The 19,585-nt window shown below is 45.4% G+C and overlaps 2 protein-coding genes across 2 annotated transcripts in view; both read right to left on the bottom strand.

Moving 5' to 3' along the window:
- T265_08251 (hypothetical protein) overlaps positions 1-4,177 on the bottom strand; it is a gene marked incomplete at both ends in the record, with an annotated part of 8,374 nt that extends 4,197 nt beyond the window's left edge. The window contains 2 exons of the mRNA XM_009173998.1: positions 513-1,478; positions 4,065-4,177. Of these exons, the coding sequence (XP_009172262.1) occupies positions 878-1,478; positions 4,065-4,126 (663 nt within the window). The remainder of the gene's footprint in view (positions 1-512; positions 1,479-4,064) is intronic.
- Positions 4,178-5,218: 1,041 nt separating this feature from the next.
- Positions 5,219-19,585, bottom strand: part of T265_08249 (hypothetical protein) — a gene marked incomplete at both ends in the record, with an annotated part of 36,407 nt that continues 22,040 nt past the window's right edge. The window contains 2 exons of the mRNA XM_009173996.1: positions 5,219-5,482; positions 10,174-10,559. Coding sequence (XP_009172260.1) covers positions 5,219-5,482; positions 10,174-10,559 — 650 coding nt within the window. The remainder of the gene's footprint in view (positions 5,483-10,173; positions 10,560-19,585) is intronic.

Below are 19,585 nucleotides of genomic sequence, written 5' to 3'. Positions count from 1 at the left end.
ACGAGAGATTCAGCTGGGTTCCCGGTGAGTCTCTCGAAAGAACCAAATTAGTTTGCAGATGAGTGTATATTCGCTAGTGTTCCTGGTTCTTAATGCCATCTTAATACCGTGAACCCGAGTCTGGATAGTCACGTGATAATCTGATGCGCTTGGTCAAACCAGAAAGCCAATGAACGTGCGAATTGATCGATCGATCGATTGAACACTGACGAGTACAGGCGTGTCATGTGCAGCCGAAAACGGGCTGTTTATGAAGCTCACATGGAACGTGACGGGCCAAAAACGGGCTGTTTATGAAGCTCACATGGAACGTCCTAGACGGGCCAAAAAGTGATGGTAAAAACAGAACTCATCTGCCAAGAGCAAGTGAAGAACAGCCAATTAAATCTGTTTCAACGAAAACGGCTATTCCATTGCCAGTTGTGTGGTCCAGCTACGTTTGAAGCCGGTTGCCCAGCAATAAATCTACCGATTGTTACCAAACTTTTCCGTGAAGATGTGAAAGTACTCACCAAGAACGATGGCCAGCGTTTTGGTAACCTTCTTTTCTTGCCGAGCCGCCCCCTTTTCGCGCAGTGTGACGTTCACCCGATTAACGCTCGGCGTGGCAGACAGATCCGGTACCAACTCGGTCTCCTGTTTGTCGCCTGCGTTTGTGGACTGACGATTTTGCAGTCGGCGTAGAATGGATGTCCTAGATCTGGTTGATTTGAAACGCAAATAAATACGGCTGCAGGTACTCTGAGTATGTGGAGATTTTGAGTAGTACACTTGTTGTCCTCCAATCCCCAAATAGTGTACAGGAAGAACCGCCAGACTGCATCGCTTCGCCCGTCGTATGCGTTCACGCAGATGTCTTCGGAAGGCATCCATATCACTAAAAACTTGGGGAGAACATCCTNGCCGACGATGATCGAAGATTCTCCCTGGGACCATCAATCTCTTTGGAACAAGCACTGTATGCCTGAACTTTATCTGTTAGCTGTGGGGAGAGTTCAATCACCGAAAGGTCAGTGGTATCTGGCCGTGTCAAATCATTGACAGTGACGGGAATATTTGCTATGCGCAATCGATTCTCTGACAGCGCAGAAGAATCACGTGACGTGGACGATGTGCCGGCGCATTGCATGTTTGCAACATCATTCGAATCACGATAGAGACTGTTCGGGCGCACAATCATTGTTCCGTTTGTGTGGATTTTCCTTCTCGTTCGCGAACGAATGGTGTCAAATACGCGGTAATACAGAATAATCATTACAGCACTTGGAAGGTAGAATGAGCCAAATGAGGAAGCGATAATATATTCCGGGTTGTAAAGGACACAGATGTTGTTCTGACGATGCGGCATGTTGTTCAGTCCGCAGGCGATAGGCAGAGCAATCACAAACGAGAGTATCCACGCCACTGCTATGCTGATCCCAACGCGGTAGTTGTTGCTGTGTTTGGAGTAGAAGATTGGTTTTGTAACGGCCACATATCTGTGAAAAGGCAAAAACAAAAGTGCACTGGAATTACTGGCAGCAACAGACAGGGCGAGATCTGGGTCAATGTAGTATCGGTATTTTCCTCAGCTTAGTTCTCGGTCAGACCTCCCAAGCTTACTGGCAGCAACAGACAGGGCGAGATCTGGGTCAATGTAGTATCGGTATTTTCCTCAGCTTAGTTCTCGGTCAGAGTCTCCCAAGCTAGCGTTCACGTCAAAACAACCGCCAAAGTTGCACAAGGTCTATTAATGCCCAAAACGAAGTCAAGAACAGTTGTACAGCGCTTCGTATAAACAGCGTAAGCGCTTATAACCTTCTGGAAGTTCTGACGCGTTCTGGATGCGGCATTAGCAACCGGCATTTGGCCAATACTGGGTCACGATTGGCTGTTGGGTCCATATTTCTGACCAATCAGATCACGTCTTGATGCCGGACCGGCAAGTGTCCTGAATTCTTGGCCAATCTCGTGCGGGTCAGGCTTACCGGCCGTAGCAGCGCCTAAAGACGTGCGGCAAAGTGGGATCCGTGTGGATTCTGTCTAACAGTCAATGCATCGAACTGTTGCCCCTAGTGGCTCGGGTATGCCTACTGGTTTTTCAATCAGGTGACTGTTGATGTGGGTGTGCAGCTTGATCGTCGTCCTACGCATATGTTGCTGTCAGCCGAGGAGATATCACTAGTTTTGCGTGAAGAAGTGGAAAACACAGAGAGAGGGACAGGACTGAAATCAGTCTGCGTCTATGCACTCAAGATCGACAAACTGCTTCCCCACTGGAAGTGATCTCCGACTGTTTTCTACAGAGCTCTTGTTGATGGCAATCTTGGGGGTTGTGACTCATCTGAATATACATATATTAGCCCTTGAAAAAGTGCACTTCACACTTGCGTAGGTCAAATGTTTTGAAGACATTAGGTGTTGGAGAAGGGGAACCTGGCAGCTTCATGAAAGTAAATTGTTCTGCGGAGAGCACAGTCCTTGAAAGATGCAAAATCAATGACTTTTTGTACTACTATTCATCTGAGTATCGACCTATCAAGGTTAGGTTTTTGACAAGCGGAAATCCAAATTCCGCTTTGAAGAAACAGACACTCTTACACCAGTTGTTGAGTTCACGGGAAATGCATGTTCATGCCTAACCCCAGAACGACCTAATCTTGATGATGGTGACGGACTTTCCTCGGTTGAATGAAGTTCACGCCGTGGTTTTTGTTTTTAGAAAGAAGCAACTTTATGGCGTCACTCAACGATGGTCAATTTGTCAATCCAGTAGCAAAGCCAATGCTTCTGCCTGTCAGTCTACAGTGAGACTGTCTTCAACTATTTGACCACTAGATTATCGAATTTCTTGAGGGTATCATCCAGTTTTTTCAAAAAAAGCTAACAGCGCATGAGAATGCGTCTTCGCCAACTTTACTGTTGTTCTGAAACCGACCGTCCAGGTGATGAGCGTGTTTTGAAACCCCGTGAAATACTACTTGATACATCTAAGGGAGCGTAGTCGATTAGAATATGAGCCATCCAGATCTACCGTTCGCAAGCAACGGCGTTCCTTTGGACGTCACAGTGCCTTCAGAAATATATATGGTGGGTGTGGGGGCACCCCAGTGGTTTAGGATCGAACTCAGTGACCGGAAGGTCTGTGGTTCGAACCCAACATTGATATCTAGACTGCCCTTGTGCTTCCTTCGGGCGATATGGGGGCCGAACGCCGCTGCAGCTGAAAGATTACTATCACTCTCATGCTTAAGACTATTGATTCGTTCGAACACACTATAGGTGAGTTCAGCAATCAGTCAGCACAAGATATTCGTGTGAAAGAAGAGTTATTGGGCAAGTGCGTAACCAACATCTCTACTGCATTTTGCATGGGTTCCTGCGGATTGGAGGATTAGAATACTGCTCGAATAAAGTGTCTGAACTCTCCCGCAGTGAGAGCTCTGAAAACTATGGGTGTTGATCTTACCAACCAAGCTGGAACCAAATGCCGAGACATACGTATTGTCATGTGCATGCTTCAAGAACCACCTGCGTTTCACTGAAAAGGGTGAAACATATAGACACATTAAAATCGTTCATCAAGGTGGCGAGCAGTTCTCATAGTTCTTGTGTGTAGAGATCAGCTAGCAGCCTACTCGACAAAATGTCAAATGTGTAGGACACGTTGAAACAAATAGTCAGTCCACCATTACCATGTACAGACTCTGAACAGCAGTCGACGATCTGTCCTTAATTTTCAGCTGAAATTACATCCTCCAAACCCAGCAGTTTCGGTCGCTACGGAACTCCAGGGAGATATGGCCAGAATCTAACCAATACAGCTGCAATTTGAATTTGAATTTTGAAGTTGAAGAGGTTTTCTCGGTAAACTGAAGAATGACAGTTTGGTTCAAGTAGAACATAAGGATGATGGGACAGTCGCGGACCGAGCCTACCTGATGAGCCCCGGTAAAGCCGGCAGTGAATGGGCTATCGAGGAACTTTCAACAAACTTATGTGTAGTGTTTTACGTCTAGGTCACAAGCTGTTCAGAGGCAAAACATAGATGCTTGAAGAACACAGCGATCTCGAAGGGAACTTACCGATCGATACTGATCGCGGCCAGGTTCAGAATGGACGCCGTACACAACATAACGTCAAACATTATGAACACGTCACAGAATATTGTGTCATATCGCCACTGACCGTGAACAAACTGCAAACAAAGGGAACAGTATAGACGGTCAGATCACATTTACAAATAGATATCTAGGTAAATATAGTACCAATTTTTTAATTCTAATTTTGTTTTCTTAAAAAATCATATGAACACAAGTTTCGATTGAAAACTTTCGCTCGCATTAATCGAAGTGTGACAGATATCGCTTTGTTCAAGTAGAACATAAGGTTGACGGAAACTCGTGGACCGCCTGATGAGCCCGAAATGGAAGGGCGAAACTGGTCGTGGGCTATCGAAGAGTTCTCAGCAACCTTGTGAGTAGTTTCCTTTATGAAAAGTTGTCGCTTTTCTTATATTGATTTTTCAGACCGGATGATCGCTCACATTATTGTATTGTTTTTTTGGACCGCACCTTAAACACGGGATACCTCTGTACGACAGAGATCTGTTCTGTTAAAACAGCCCCTATTGTATAGTTAGCCAATTACGGTGAATAATTGAACCACTGCAATGCTACATAATGTGTCAAAACCATCGTTGTGAACTCTAATAGACTAGTTCAACTATCCTGTGCTTTCGAATTTCTTGTAAAGGGGATCATTGACTAGCCTTAGTGTGCCTTTTTGCCGACCGCATGATGGCTAATGCAACCTGACTGCAATCATCTCTGTTGGTACGAGTGCATTTTTGCGGGTATTTTGACGAACGTGTCACGTGATAGGTCGCACTGAATGATAGAGCTCACCTGACTTAGTGGTTCTTATCAATCCAATCTCCCTTTTCAAGGGACGCAAAGCGAAGTTACAAGAAGAAAACAGACTACTCGCATGCCTCTCTCATCAGTAGTATCACCGTGACACGCCTTCCCCATTTAAGGGTCGTTCGCATGCCACCGGTTTTCATTCCCCTCCGTCAGGTCGACTTCGGCAGTGGGTCTACTCGGCTGTTCTTCGGGTGTATCATCCCACTTACGAATCTGTGTCCCATTTACTCTTTTCGATCCCCGACCATCTTGAATTGTATAGACGTTCCCCGGCGGTTGGTAACAACAAACGGCCCTTGCTAGCCTAGCTTCCGCTACCCCAGTCCACTCCTTCCAGGATTCTGACGATCCTTCCACTTGACCTTCGTGCCTATGGGAAGTGGTCGTGCCTTTCTACTTGCCGTTTTCTGCCCAGTCCTTTCCTGAACGGCGGTTAAGTTTTCTCGAGCTCTCCTTCTTTCCTCCTCTATCTCCTCCGGAGACAAGCGCGTTGCTGGTCCCGACCCGATTTCCTGATCAACCGGAAGGCACGGATGTCGACCGTACATCAGCATCAACAGGAACTTGCCTCTGGTTGACTGTATGGAAGGATGATGAACTAGCAACACCATTGGCAAGTTCACTTCCTAGTCACCTCCTTTGGCCGCCAGCCACTCATCATCATCATCATCGATAACACGATATCAGCGTTCATCGCCAATGTCGGTATTTGAAACTGACTGCATGAAAGCTCCCGACATCGGTCAGAAGCAGTATCTTGCAGTCTCAAACCAGCCTGTGGGTATCACGCGGACCTTATCCAGAAAGGCGAGTTGCTTCAGTGCCTAATGCCGGAAAAAACGATTCACAGAAGGGAAAACAACAGCTATATTCCGAACGAGCGACTGAGTGAGTGCGTGCGAGTGCGAGAACACAACGGTCTGAAGTTAGTTATTGGAGGGACACTGTTTGAACTTGGCCCAATGCTGACACACGCGGTCTGGTCTTGGTACAAGGCTGCAACGCGCCGCATATTGCGAAGCGATGAGCAGCGCTCAGAGGAAGGATGACTTCACTGCGTGTGTAAACCTTCCCTCTGACAAGTCATCACTTGAGCAGCTAATCAGTAGGTTACCACGTAGTGTGATTTTCGCGACTGAAGGATAGGTCTGCTATATCCTGTTTAATCTGATCAACCGCTCGTCAATGAACGACTGAGTGCCCAGTCGCTAGCTGGAAGGTCGCGGGTTCGAGCCTAGCTGGAGTTTTCTGAGATGACGATAATGATTATTATTATTATTATTATTAAGGATGAAGCAACTAGACAACGCTTCTTAGTCTTTCAGAGTGGGTCAACACCAAGTGGAATTCACCGACTTTCCTCACAGCAGTATCAAAATACATTTTCCCGTAACTTTGAAAAAAATATTCAACAGCAAGCGAATAACAGTTCTCATCAGTATTCTCAAATCCGCAAAGAGTAGTAAGATGAGCAAAACAGATAGATTACTCTGTTATCTCAATTGCACCGGTTTGATCAATTCAGCTGTCAAAATTCATTTTATTTATTGCCGAAACTGGATTCTACCCGTGACAATGAATGGCATAGTTGCGTGAAAGTGGCGTTTGCCGCACAACCGACAATGCCGGATTGTTCTAATTACTGTGAACGGATACGTGGGTCCGTGCAACGGAGTTTTCCGTAAACGTTTCAAGTGTCAAATGAACAGGTGAGTCCAACGACGAAAACAAACGAGACGTACTCGCCAAAAAGTCTGGTACGGTATGCAGCGATGGGCTGGCGACGCAAAAAAAGATCGATTCTAATTTACGGTATTGTGAGTTAAAAGTGCGTTTCTGGCCTTCTCAGATAGGAACTATTTTTCCTTGACCCCAAAGGAGACTAATGTGGGCCAGCGTGGGAAACCTTGGCTAAACCGTTTTGCTTTCGGTACGATAAATTTCTCCCCCACGTCAGTCCACCGTGACACATCGATAGACCCACTCAGCTTAGTGAATGACAAAGTCTAAACGCACGGGGTGACTTTGTACAGGTGTAATGCTTGAGATCTAGTCCCCCCTGAACGGCATCCCTTGGGAATGGCAGACGTCTCATATAGTCTGAGATCTTGCAACATGAATGATGTTTTGTGGACAAATACATTATTTATTTATTTATTTATTTGTTTGTTTTTTTGTTTTGACAGGAAACCCGACTGAATCCGGCTGATGGTCCGATCGATTCGATCATATTTACTCCACATCTTGACCTCCTCAGTGTCGTCTGAAATGCCTCTTTTCAAAGCCTTCAGTCTCCCATGATCACTTTCCATTCTGCCCAGAAAACTTTGTGGTAAACTCCACAACATTTGGCCTTTCACCACGCCTAACTAACCCTCTGTGGTTGTTCTCTTAAAAGAGAGCGTCTAATCAGTGGTGTATCCGTCAGAAAAGTGCATACCGAGGGACAATCTAAAGTCATCCTTTGAGAGGAATATTATCTGGAGGTGGGGGTCGCGGTCGGAACATTTCTGTTCCTATCTCACATTTTGAAACGACACCTTATCGGGTTTCGGCTCGACAACTTTCGAAGCGTTGAGGTACAAACCGCGGAGGTTTCAAATGACAAATTTTAGGGAGATTCAAAAACGGACAAATATCTGTGGATGTTATTTAAAACCAGCAAACGCAGATAGAATTGGGAGTTGCCTCTACCATTATTTGTTTCGATGAGTCAAAATAAACACGTGTCCAACTTTACGAAAAGGAGAAAAATAGGCAATAGATATCACCGAATGAATCCTATTGAAAAGTTGTCATCAGTTGAGAGGGACACTGGATCACCTCTGGATCTGAGAGTGGATCAATACTACAAAGCAAAAGTATCGATCCAAAGCCCAGGTTCAGATTGATTCTGACTTTATGGAGAAAAACTTGGGCGCCATGGGAAAATGCAACTAGTGGTGGGTTTTTACATCCAAACATAGTGTTGTCGTGTATAGACCAAATGTTTCGGTGACTGTATGAAAATGTGGCGAAAAAGCGAGTATGTTCAAATAAAACAGCAACCCGGGTTGAACATTGGGTGTTTCAACTTTTCGACAGTTCATCAGCGGTTTCACCCGCCCACTTCGGGTTCATCAGCCAGGCGAGTTTTCCTTAGGTTCTATTTGAACTCAAAGTGTGCAGAATTAGCACTCATTTGTACCCCAGTTTAGCTTTTATTAGGGGCAAACTGAGCTGAATTCCAGCTGAATCCCTCGCGTATGCGCGTGTATGCTTGAATTGGTGGATCGTGACCATATCGACGGATGAGTCTTTGCACAAGACCTGTACAATAATGTCAGAGAATGGCTTTTTATTCAGATTGCTGACGGGCTTTCGGCGACCGTACGTGGTTGGACTGGAAGCTGATTGGTTCAGCCACTGCGTTTGACGCAGGCACCACATCACTGGAGTTCGAAACTAAGACGCCATGATGACTTCCACGTGAAAACAGATCTTGATCCAATGCATGTAGATCGATAGCTGATTGACGTCCGAATTTTATGCCTGAGCTGCAACTGCCCGTAACTGAAGCAGCCTGGCTGTGTCTGGTCGCACTGCAACTAGCCAATCATCTGTGACTTCGTGACACTGCCCCACTTCACCAGCCAATCAAACTAACGACTCTGCATTCTGACTGACCAATCAGTCCGTTCTTTTAAATACACCGCGCACAAATGTCCAATAAGAGGCAAACCCTCGAAAACCTTGTGGTCCGTAGATGGCTCAGTGTTTAGAGCGCAAATTCGCTGACCGGAAGGTCAGCTTGCTTTTAGGTAGAACATCGTCTCAGCGCTTTTTTTCGGGTCACCTGTTTACTACCTCCGAACGACGGCTTGTCAAATAGGGCGATGGTATGGTGTCACTTTTGCGCCATTTGCATCCGAATGGTACGGTTTTTTGCTGCTAGCCGGTGAACAGCAGTAACCATAATTTCATGAGATAACCTTCAGTGCCGACTCCACAAAAAGGGCGAATTCCTGACTTTATGTCAAACGCAAATCCACCTACAAAATGAAACTACTTATGAGCTGATCAGTCAAGCAGTAGGTGGCGGTTGGGTCCTTGAAAAGGATTAGATTGTATCAGTAGCGCGACAGATAAATCAGTCTTGTGGTAAATATGATTCTACAAATATAGTCGGTGGGTATGATCGGCGCGGTATAATCCCACATGTTTTGGGTTTCGAAAAATCTCCGGTACATTGGGACGATTATTCTTGACATCTTTGAGTAGAAAACTGTCAGTACTGAGCTCTTGGATCATTCAACATTTTCCAATGGTTGAGTAGATCTCTTATCTCCAGACAGTTGATGATAGAACAATCTCGACGGATGCCCTCACTTGCAAGTCGAGAGGCTCAACTAAATCGTTCGTTCATGATATTCCACAGATGAATGTGCTACACACAGCCTGCCTCGTGTTTCAGTTGGCACGATATTCGAGATATCGCAGCATGTTTTCATCAACGAAACTACTCACAAGGTTGCTGAGAACTCTTCGACAGCCCACGACTGGCTTCGCTCATTCAAACCGGGCTCATCAGGTAGGCGCGGTCCCCGAGATTCCGTCAACCTGATGTTCTACTTGAGCCCAAATTGAACTGATTCAAGTAGAACGTAAGGTTGAGAAAAACTCAGAGGAAACTCTTAGAGCGAAACCGGTTCTGGGCTGTCGGAGAAGTTTCAGCAACCTTATGAGTAGTGCATCACCAGTATATACATGTATCGCGATATCTCGAATATCGAAGCGATTAAAACATGAGGCGGCCTGGTGCAGCACATTCAGTTGCCTGGAGACATCACAAACGAGGGAATCATTTGGGTTCCAGGTGAGTCTCTCACAAAACCAAATTCCTTTTGCAAAAGAGTGCATATCTCCAATTTCGGGTTCAAGTAGACCAAAACTCGGAGACAGCGCCTACCTGATGCTCTCCACGAAGGGCTGTCAAAGAGATCTCAGCAACCTTATGAGCAATTTCCCACATGTGGATAACACGATCTGTTGAGAACGGCGAAACTCCAGGGCGAATAATCACCGCTCGAGCAGCTGTTCGGTTCAAACTATTGACGGTGGTGGACGATAGCAATAAACTTTCATTACACTCGTTTAGATCATAATTAATTAGATCCGGTGGAAAGCGACCGGAGTTTTCGAAATGCGAATGATTAAACTGATTTATCGGCGTGCGGGAGGGGGGTAGACTGATTGAAAAACGAACAACGAACGTCTCAGACGGACCCACCTCAACCCATGCACTCATCGGCATCACCAGCACTGCCAGACTGATATCCGCTCCAGCCAAACTGACAATAAAATAATTCGTGGCCGTGTGCAAGTTAGCCTCGCGAATGACACTCAGTACGACCAGCATATTCCCAAAGACGGTCACCAGCGGGAAGATGAAGAGAATCAGTGCCCAGTACTGGTAAGAATGTGGCACGCTGACTGTCGTATTGGGAGATGGGGATGTAGGCACGAATTCTGTGGTCCATATGACCGTGTGAAACGTTTGATTCATGTTGGCCTGAAGCCGGTGAGCTTCCTCGGCTGTGATGGGATAGGAGAACCCTTGTGTGAACAGCGCGGGAAACGCACCGGTTATCTGCGCTTCGTCCAGTCGTTCCACCGCTTCCATGAGGAAATTTCACAAGGAATCTGAAAGATCAAACAATCAACAACAAAAAACGGTGATTGGAGTTTCGTTTGAATTCCTGACATCATACATACTACTTATTTGTAAATACGTCCACAAACAAAGCGCTAATTTACAGGGCTTGGAAGTTATCAAAGCCTGAATTTCTCAACCAAAATGAAGCCTTTCTAAAGATTGTGCATTAGGGATTATAATTGTACCAATACTTCGTCAGGTGTACGTTTCCCTAGCTTAATCAGGAACAAAATAATCGAGGAAATTCCAATCGACCGACTGGAGAAGTTGACAGTTTTCAAGTGCCGCCGCTTCTGGACGTTGTTATTACGTAAACAGCCCTTAGTAACCAAGAGTCACGTAGAATGTGTGCGTCGTATTTCCAAGTGAATGGGGGTTATATCATTGCTGTTTTGCTGAACGAAAAAAACATCAGACTGGGCTACGTGCCATCTGTGTTGTGTTTAATTGTATTGAGGCTGGGCTTGAAAAGGATGTTCTGCCTGCCAGAACAAAAAAAGGAAAACGTGAGTCAGGGTGGATATGCACGTATTACTATGAATATATACCATAAAATGTGTCGCAAAAGAGCGTTTTCTGTTTATAACAGTTACAGGATTAATCGATAAGAAATCATCCTGCGGTCGCACCCTATCGTTGCCTAGCTGCCATGCCACCCGGAGGAAGCACGAGGGCTGGAATACTGCCAGGTTGCCCAAGACTAGACAGGGGAAGTCGAGAGGCAGAGATCGGGTTCGAACCACGGACCTTCCGGTCAGTAAATTCGTGCTCTAACCACTTGAGCCATCTCTCCCTTACAGGATTAATGAAAGTTCGCAAATACAACTTTGTACACAAATGACGACAGCCGTTCTTCGGCAGTTCGATCCTACTGCTTTTCAATCAACTAGTTCCGAATATTTGAGCGATTTCAACGCTCAGGATAAATCCACAGTTCAAGTGCGGGTCATTCCGTAGAGTAATTTTTGTTTCCCTTTGCATTAAAATCTGTCATAAATGCAAGATCTAAGTAAATTTCAACATGATCAGTGTTGAATCTAACTTGACCTTATGATAATTCCCCCATTCATTTGCTTACTCCGCCTGTGTACTTTTGATCTCCAGTTGTTTTGCTTATCATTACCCGCCATCGACCTCCGCGCAGAGGCCGTCCTTTCCGACACTCGCGATTATGTGAATGTGTGCTGCTGACCTACTTACCCATGTGCGTTCACGACCCGCTTGCTGAGCCTGCCTTGACCTGTTTTCTCATGGGTTCCGCGTGATCGAACGTTCAGTGAGAATCACGAGACCGCCGTCGGAAGGAACGACCGCAACCCACGCTACTGAGCCGCCATCATTCCGCTCGCCGTTGTTTGGTGAGCGGCGGACGTTGACACTGCACTGTGCCGGTCAGTGACAGACCTGTGAACTTGTTGACGCTACGAACGTGATCAGCTGAGGTTTGTTGTACACATTTGCCTACCCTTGTGTGAACAGTACTGTAGAATTACGAACCCAATTCTTCCTTTTGATATTCGGGATTGTCGAAACTACGCGTCACTCAAATTTCCGTATCGGGAACCAAAACAACAGTTGGCGCTCAAAATTTTGTCTCATGAGTCTGCTGAAGAGAATTCGACAGACCCGTACCGCGCATCAAATATCGTGATCCCCTNTGATCCCCTAACCGCTCTTCGATCAACCCCATTTTCTAATTGAACTCAAACTGTACGAAATTCGCGAACTACGTTCACTTGCGCAAACCCACGGGTTTTACCGGCAGGCTCAACTGACTTTACTTCAAAGGACCGTCGAATGTGTAAATAAGTAAATTTCGCAAACTGCGTCAAATTTGGGCTCGACTAGAATGAGGTCGATAAAGGTGTGTATCCGATGCCTTCGAAGAGGGAGGAAAGCGGTCCTGGGCTGTCGGAGACTGTCCAATAACGTTCCAAGTCAAGTTTCTCCAGGAAAACACTCTAATCTCTCAAATATCGTACCAACTGACACATGATATGGCCTTTGTGCGGTACACTTAGGTGATCCTACGAATTTCCGGTTAAAACTAAATTGGTGTATAAATGAGCGTAGTTGCTGAAATCACGTGACATCAGAAGATGTTTTGTGGTTGAGTGGGCCTCGTTCACCCTCTGAAAGGACAGCATAAGGATGTTTTTTCTTGCAAATCACCAAAAATACTTCTTTTTCAGAGAAACAAAACAGTGCAATCGAAGAAGTGACGTTGTTGTTGGGAGTTCCCGGGCATGGCACATATATCAAAACAAGTAACTAATCAAGGGATCGTCTAGCGAAGACTCAGAGTAACATCACAGGAACGGGGAAAACGCTGGGTGGGCCGAATTGGAGAACAGTGTTTACGAATTTGCATAGTTCAATAATTTCCCCATAATATTGACAAGTTTTTTAGTTATACTGGCTAGCAGAATCCGTATCACATCCGGAAAATATCTTTTTTGCGTTCTTTTGTTAGACCCTGGTTGGTTAGAAGAGCAACTCTGCGCGACGTTCCCGATAAGCAGGGTACTGTATTTGGTACGTGCTTCTTTATTGAGCAGTTTTTTGCGATTCCGTGGGAACAACAAAACCGGGGAACTCTGGAGTCCCACTAAGTCGTCTCAACTACTTCAATAGCGTAATTTTTTCGCCGTTCTTAAGGGCCCAGGAAGGCGGAACACGTGATTTGAATAAAGCAGTGTATAAATCATTCTTCCCCATTATACCCAAATACAGAATGAAATCCAGAGGTCAGTGCACAGTCGATACCGACTAAATCGATAGTCTATTATTTACTTGAAGGTTGACACTGCTGAATTAGCACTACTGTACAGACTAAGAACGGACCAATCAGATCGGAGAATGGAAAGTAGAAATCGCAGCGCAAATCTCGAACGAGCCGATTGGACCATGTGAATGGCATATATCGATTGACCAACCACACGAGAGGATACTAGATACTCTTTGACAACTGTAAGAACGCAGAAAGGTAGCGAATTATTACTCACTCAGCTGCACACTAAAGATGTTTCCTCAATTGGAGACGAAACGTCTGCAAGCTTACTGTCGAGTTCGGCCAACAGATCAGCTGATCAGCTCCTTAGTTTACGAGAAAAATTAGCCATTATAACTCGAATTCTCACTACAATGACCACAAGCCTGAGAACATGGAAAAGGTTCTGCCCAAATCAGCACTGACAACTGCCAGTCTGTCTTCCAGCCCAGATGAAATGCGAGTGCCGTGTACTGGGCCGGGTTGTCCAATCTCGAGATTGACAATCGCTGTCAATCCATTTGACACAAATGTGACATCTGATATCGCCCACTGAGTTTCGAATGACAGCTAAACAAGTAAGGGGGTTTTCAGGAATGTCTATAGTCCAGTTAATGTCTACAGAACAGAGCTTCGTGGTCTGATAGAAAGGCGTGATTGACTCGTTTCGGAGAGAAAGTATCTTCTGCGGTTGGCACAGTTTTAGAGGGAGTGTTTTGGAAACGTTTTTCGATCGTTTTTCGGTCACGTTTGTGCGATAAACGTGACTAAAATGTTTTGAATTTCGTCTCGTGAGTGAGGTTAACCTATTCTGAACAGTTGAAAAGCACTGTACATCCTTACAAGGAATCGTCCGCGCCGTGCAGCTCGCGAAACTTAAAGCAATTACGAACCCGCGACATCCCAGTTAGTAGTCTGAACACCTAACCATTCGGACAAGAGTGGCCGATCAGCAGAGTGCTTAACTCTCTCTCCGCTCATCCTCCAATCAGGGAACCCACATCACCTGGTCCTGTGTGTTGACTGGCTAACGTGTGGTTATTCTCAGTGAGTTCACTACGGCTTCTCCTAACTGTTGAGAATAGATCCACTTTCGGCCCTTCGATTTTATCCCCCCGTCGCGTCACCCGGTAATTTTTTTCCTAAACCCAATGAAAACGTCCTCACCTCGGAAGAAAATCGTTCAGTTGTAACACTTTTTCGGTGCCTAACTGGCATGCCACCCGAAGGTTGCATGAGGGCTGGGATACTCCCGGGTTGCCCAAGCCTAGACAGAGGAAATCGAGAGGCACAGGTCGCGTTCGAACCACAAACCTTTCTCGCATTGGAGAGAAACTGCTTAGATTAAGCGGGTATCATGGAACCTTGTCTGGTTCCTAAGGTCCACCTACGTGTGACCACTCAAATCTTTCGAGCAACACTACCGAAAAAAGAGTGGAAAAGGCCATCTTTGTTTGCCTGCATGGAGTTATGCTAGGATCTGCAATATCAAGAGCTCGATCACAACGGTAGAACTGTTCATCAAAACCTTCGTCTGGCCACAAACCCGATTCTTTCATCGCCACAATCTTGTTTGAACTGCTCATCGGTCGAGTGAGGTCTGTCGCGCGTTTGCTGAGTATAGTCTCGAGGTTCTGTGCACTTGAGGCGAATTTATTGATTTTTGTCCTGTTTTTCGAAAACGTGTTCTGCCCGACTGTACGCCAACGACATCACCAATGTTTATCAAGTCTTCGCTCAAGCCCATAAAATCGTTTCTCAATGGTTTGTCTACGTAGAACAGTTATCAACTCCAACAGGGTAGTAGTGACCAGGATCATTCATTCTCAAATGCTATCGCATTCAATATATGCCCACATTTTACCCCGCAAAAATTTAAATCTAAAGTTTGTTGTCATAGGATAGATTCGGAAAATGTGGACATCCTGAGACGAGGTTAAGATTCACACCACATCGACTGGTGGTCGAGGCGGTGGAAATCGCCAAGCATCCCAGCGTGAATAGAATAGCGGGGGTAGAACTTGCAAACGTGTCGAGAGCGGTCTTAGATCAGTCAAGATGACACGAGGCGGTGTGTAGGTGTCAGTGAAATGTTCTGGGTCTAGAAGTACACAACCCAAGTAGAGTTAGATCTACCCCCACCTCCATCCCCAAACCGATGGTCCCGGCGCCCTTGACAAACACAGGTGAACGAAATCTGTGAACGATCCAAAGAGGGATTTTCCATTGAGGTGTCCTAGACTGAAAAGCAAGGACGAAAAATCCGGGTTCAACATGAAGACAAATTCCTCCCTCCCCTAATCAATCTACCGTAAATGTTAGTCATCCCCACTAACCAACAAACAGGAACATCAGACTGAACACCCGGTACTGATCAAGTCACTAGTCATAATAAATCTCACGAGTTGGTTCCCTGACTGCCTTAAAACCCAATCAACCTGCTGACTTACTCACTTGGTTTGACGAAGCTTTTGTGTCAAAATCGGAACCTTGCCCAGCGATAAATCCACCGGTTGTTCACCAAACCTCTCTGAAACGATGACTTCCCAATCGGTCCCCAACATTTTCCAATTAATTTAAAGTTTGTGGACTTGATAAAGGAAACTACTCACAAAGTTGCTGAAAACTCTTCGACAGCCCACGACCGGTTTCGCCCTTCTAGTATGGGCTCATCAGGTAGGCACGCAATCCCCGAGTTTCCGTCAACCTTATGATCTACTTGAACTTATGGACTTTACTTTTTGAACTTTGACGAATCAATCTCTCACGTGTCACCACCTGTTTATCTCTTCTGCCGTCGTGTTCTTGTGTCCTTTTTTGCCTGACCTTGAAGATGACAGCTCTAATTTGGTTTTTCGAGAGACTCAGCCGAGTTACAGGTGCGTCTCTCGAAAAACCAAATTAGTCTGCAAATGAGTGTATATTCGCCAATTTCGTGCAATTTGGTTTCAAGTAGAACATAAGGTTGACGGAAACCCGGGGACTGCGCCTACCTGATGAGCCCAAAGTGGAAGGGCGAAACCGGTCGTGGGCTGTCGATGGATTTTCAGCAACCTCATGAGTAGTACATTACAATGACAGCTCTGTGTCATTTGCTGTGTTTTTATAAGCTACTAGTCAAGTGTGGCAACTCTAAGTGCGTCAATTCCATTGAGTCTATCCTGAATGTCTCACCCAGAATATGGCCACATTCTTTACAAGGAATTTCCTTTCACTGGGAAACGATTGAGCCAAATTCCCGGTGAATATCAATCAGCTTACACAAGCCAAACTGTTTGTTCTCGAGTCCCATTGGATTTGTTCAAATCTTTGGTATCATTCTGCCTGTACCCACGCTTCGAAACCGTACCATGAAGTCTCAACAGTCAGCTGGAAAGACGTTAGCCAAAGTGTCCCCGACCAAGTTTTGACCTCAAGACCACTGTTAGCAATCGGTCAACTTCTGTGCCTGAAGTTTGCTTTCCACCAAGTCCTCAGTGGAGCTTGGTGATCATTTTTACGAGTGTCAAGAATAACCATCACGTGTCCACGCAACGATCATATCGTAACGATTGAGCGGTCCCACCTCGACGGGTCACCTCACGAGCAGAACGTCCATAGAAGAACATCACCCTTCGACGCCAACCGGTCAAAAAGATGGAGATGGTAAAATATGAACACTCTAAAGCGTCTTGTGGAAATATTGAACAATAATGAATAAGCGCAGCAAATTGGCTTCATAATTTCCATTTGACACTTGATAACGTACTACTCGCCCATCTCATCAGTAGTATGCACCGTCATTCCAGCAGTTCTAGGGACAGTCTTGTGTACCAAGCCCTTATACAACACCTACGTCACACAACACTGGCAATCACAGCAAAACACAGCGAGTAAAAATATTCGGTATGTTCTTCTGAATTTTGTTCAGCGCATTTTCAACAATGGAGTTTGGGACAGGATTTTCGCGGAAAGTTCCCCCCTGAGACCAAAAATGTCATTTGAAATGAGTATATTTGGCAATTTTGCCTCGGTGGGGGGTGGGGTAACAGTCAACCCCCTCCCCCACCTTGTCATTCACCCGAATAACCTGAAGCAGATATTTGGCAATTTTGCCTCGGTGGGGGGTAGGGTAACAGTCAACCCCCTCCCCCACCATAACTATGTTGTCATTCACCCGAATAACCTGAAGCAAGCGAGGGATGTGGGACTCTTTTTCCCAAAGTTATGTAGCATTGAAAAAGCCCCATTTTTGCATGCGTTTAGTTGGGCGTTTCCAGATGAATAGGCTGTCAAATAGATGAGTTTCAGTGCAGCCTGTTATTTTGATGGCTGGAGCTCCTTCTAGAGCTGTCCGTGGACACTACTATTTAGTAGTATGGTATTTTCGAATAGATGTTGTTAGTCAGAATTCTAAAAAAATAATAGTATGGTCCTTGTAGAGCCAAGTGTATGAGCCCCTTTCCTTGGTTCGAACGCGGACAGTTTAGATGTGAACACTGACCTGTCAGTGAATAAACTTTGTTTAATCATCCATCGAAGTTGCACAGCTTGGGAGAGTTTGGGATAAGATCTTCCCAATAGTTTTTAAAACCATCTTTCGCTGGAATCGAATGCAGCTACGCAGCGCACCTCAACTTTTCTATCTCACCAAGGGAACGTAATGTACTACTCATAAGGTTGCTGAAAATTCTTCGACAGCCCACAACCGGTTCCACCCTTCTTGGGGTTCATCAGGTGGGCGGAGTCCTCGAGTTTCCGTCGATCTTATGTTTATTTTGAACCAAAATTGCAAACAAATTTGGTTTTTCGAGAGACTCACCTGGAACCCAGCCGGGTCTCTCGTTTGTGATGTTTCCAGGCAACTGAAGGTGCTGCACCAGTCCGCCTCGTGTTGCTACGATCTTCGAGATATCGCGATACATGTATAGACGTAATACACTACTCATAAGGTTGCTGTCAAATAAGGTGGGCGAGTTTCTTCTGAACTTGGGTCGGGGCCACTCCCCCGGAAGACGTCCATTTTCACCAATCAAGACAGTTTGGAAAGTCTAGATTCTCGGAATTGAGTCATCCAGCTAAAAATATTTTTCTGAACTTCCGCAGTACATTTTGGAGATTTAACAGAGTTTTCCAGCCGTGCGTTCGCTTTTATCTGGAGGCTGCTAGACTGGACTAGTATCTGATAATCCGTTCAGCAAGCTCGCCATTCGACTTACAAGCGTTTCCGCACCAAGCGAAGAGGCATCAGTGCGTTTACATAGCATGAGTTATCCCCTAACATGACTGGCCAATAGGAGACGGAGTTTCCATGCGTTCACTGGCCAATCACTTTAGGAGATGACAGGCATTCTTCAAATGCTATATAACGCACGCAGACAGGGAGGAAAGTGCTCACCTTATTGTACACCGATGAAACGTTTGCAAGCTGATTGTCAAGCTCAGTGAGCAGATCAACATTCAGCTGGCCAAACATCGACAAGCACGCCGAAGTAACCGATATTTTGACACATTACTCAGTACTCTTGTAAGAAGCATATCAATTCATAAAGAAAACTACTTACAAGGTTGTTGAAAACTCTTTGAAAGCCCGCGACCGGTTTCGCCCTTCTGCTTCGAGCTCATCAGGTAGGCGCGTAATCCCCGAGTTCCCGTCAACCTCATGTTCCACCTGAACCCAAATTGGACTGTTTTGTGAGAAATACACTCATTTGCAAATCAGTTTGGTTTCCACGAGAGACTCAGCTGAAGATATAGTGCGACATTTCGAAAATCGTACCACAGCATATTCAGTTGTAGAATATCATACACGAGAGCTTTAGTTGAGTGAAAACCAAATTGATTCGCAAACGAGTTTATTTCCCGAAAAAACGTTTTAGGTTTATGCTGATGATATTTTTACGAACTGTGACTAGCACAGTTCCTGTGAAAGCACATATTCAACGAAACCCATCCGTTTGCCGAGGTTGTGAGACGAACACTACAGCGACAAGTACACAGAAAAACAAAGTGGTTTTATAAAAACACGAATTATGAACGCAGCCTTGTTAAATTTCCAGGAAACAGGACCCGTATGATCTGATACGGAGTTAAACACTAAGAAGAAACGTATACATTGAGAATTAGGTAAAAAAAGAGCGGAGGAAACCCCTCAATCCCCGTCAATCTGGAAGTATCGAACGAAGATGGGAGAATACAGTCATCTTCAAATTACACTGCTTCTAAAGCAAACATATG

The sequence above is a fragment of the Opisthorchis viverrini genome, assembly GCF_000715545.1.
Source record: "Opisthorchis viverrini unplaced genomic scaffold opera_v5_205, whole genome shotgun sequence".
In the NCBI taxonomy this organism is placed as follows: Eukaryota; Metazoa; Platyhelminthes; class Trematoda; order Opisthorchiida; family Opisthorchiidae; genus Opisthorchis; species Opisthorchis viverrini.
This window is presented reverse-complemented; position numbering and strand designations above follow the sequence as displayed.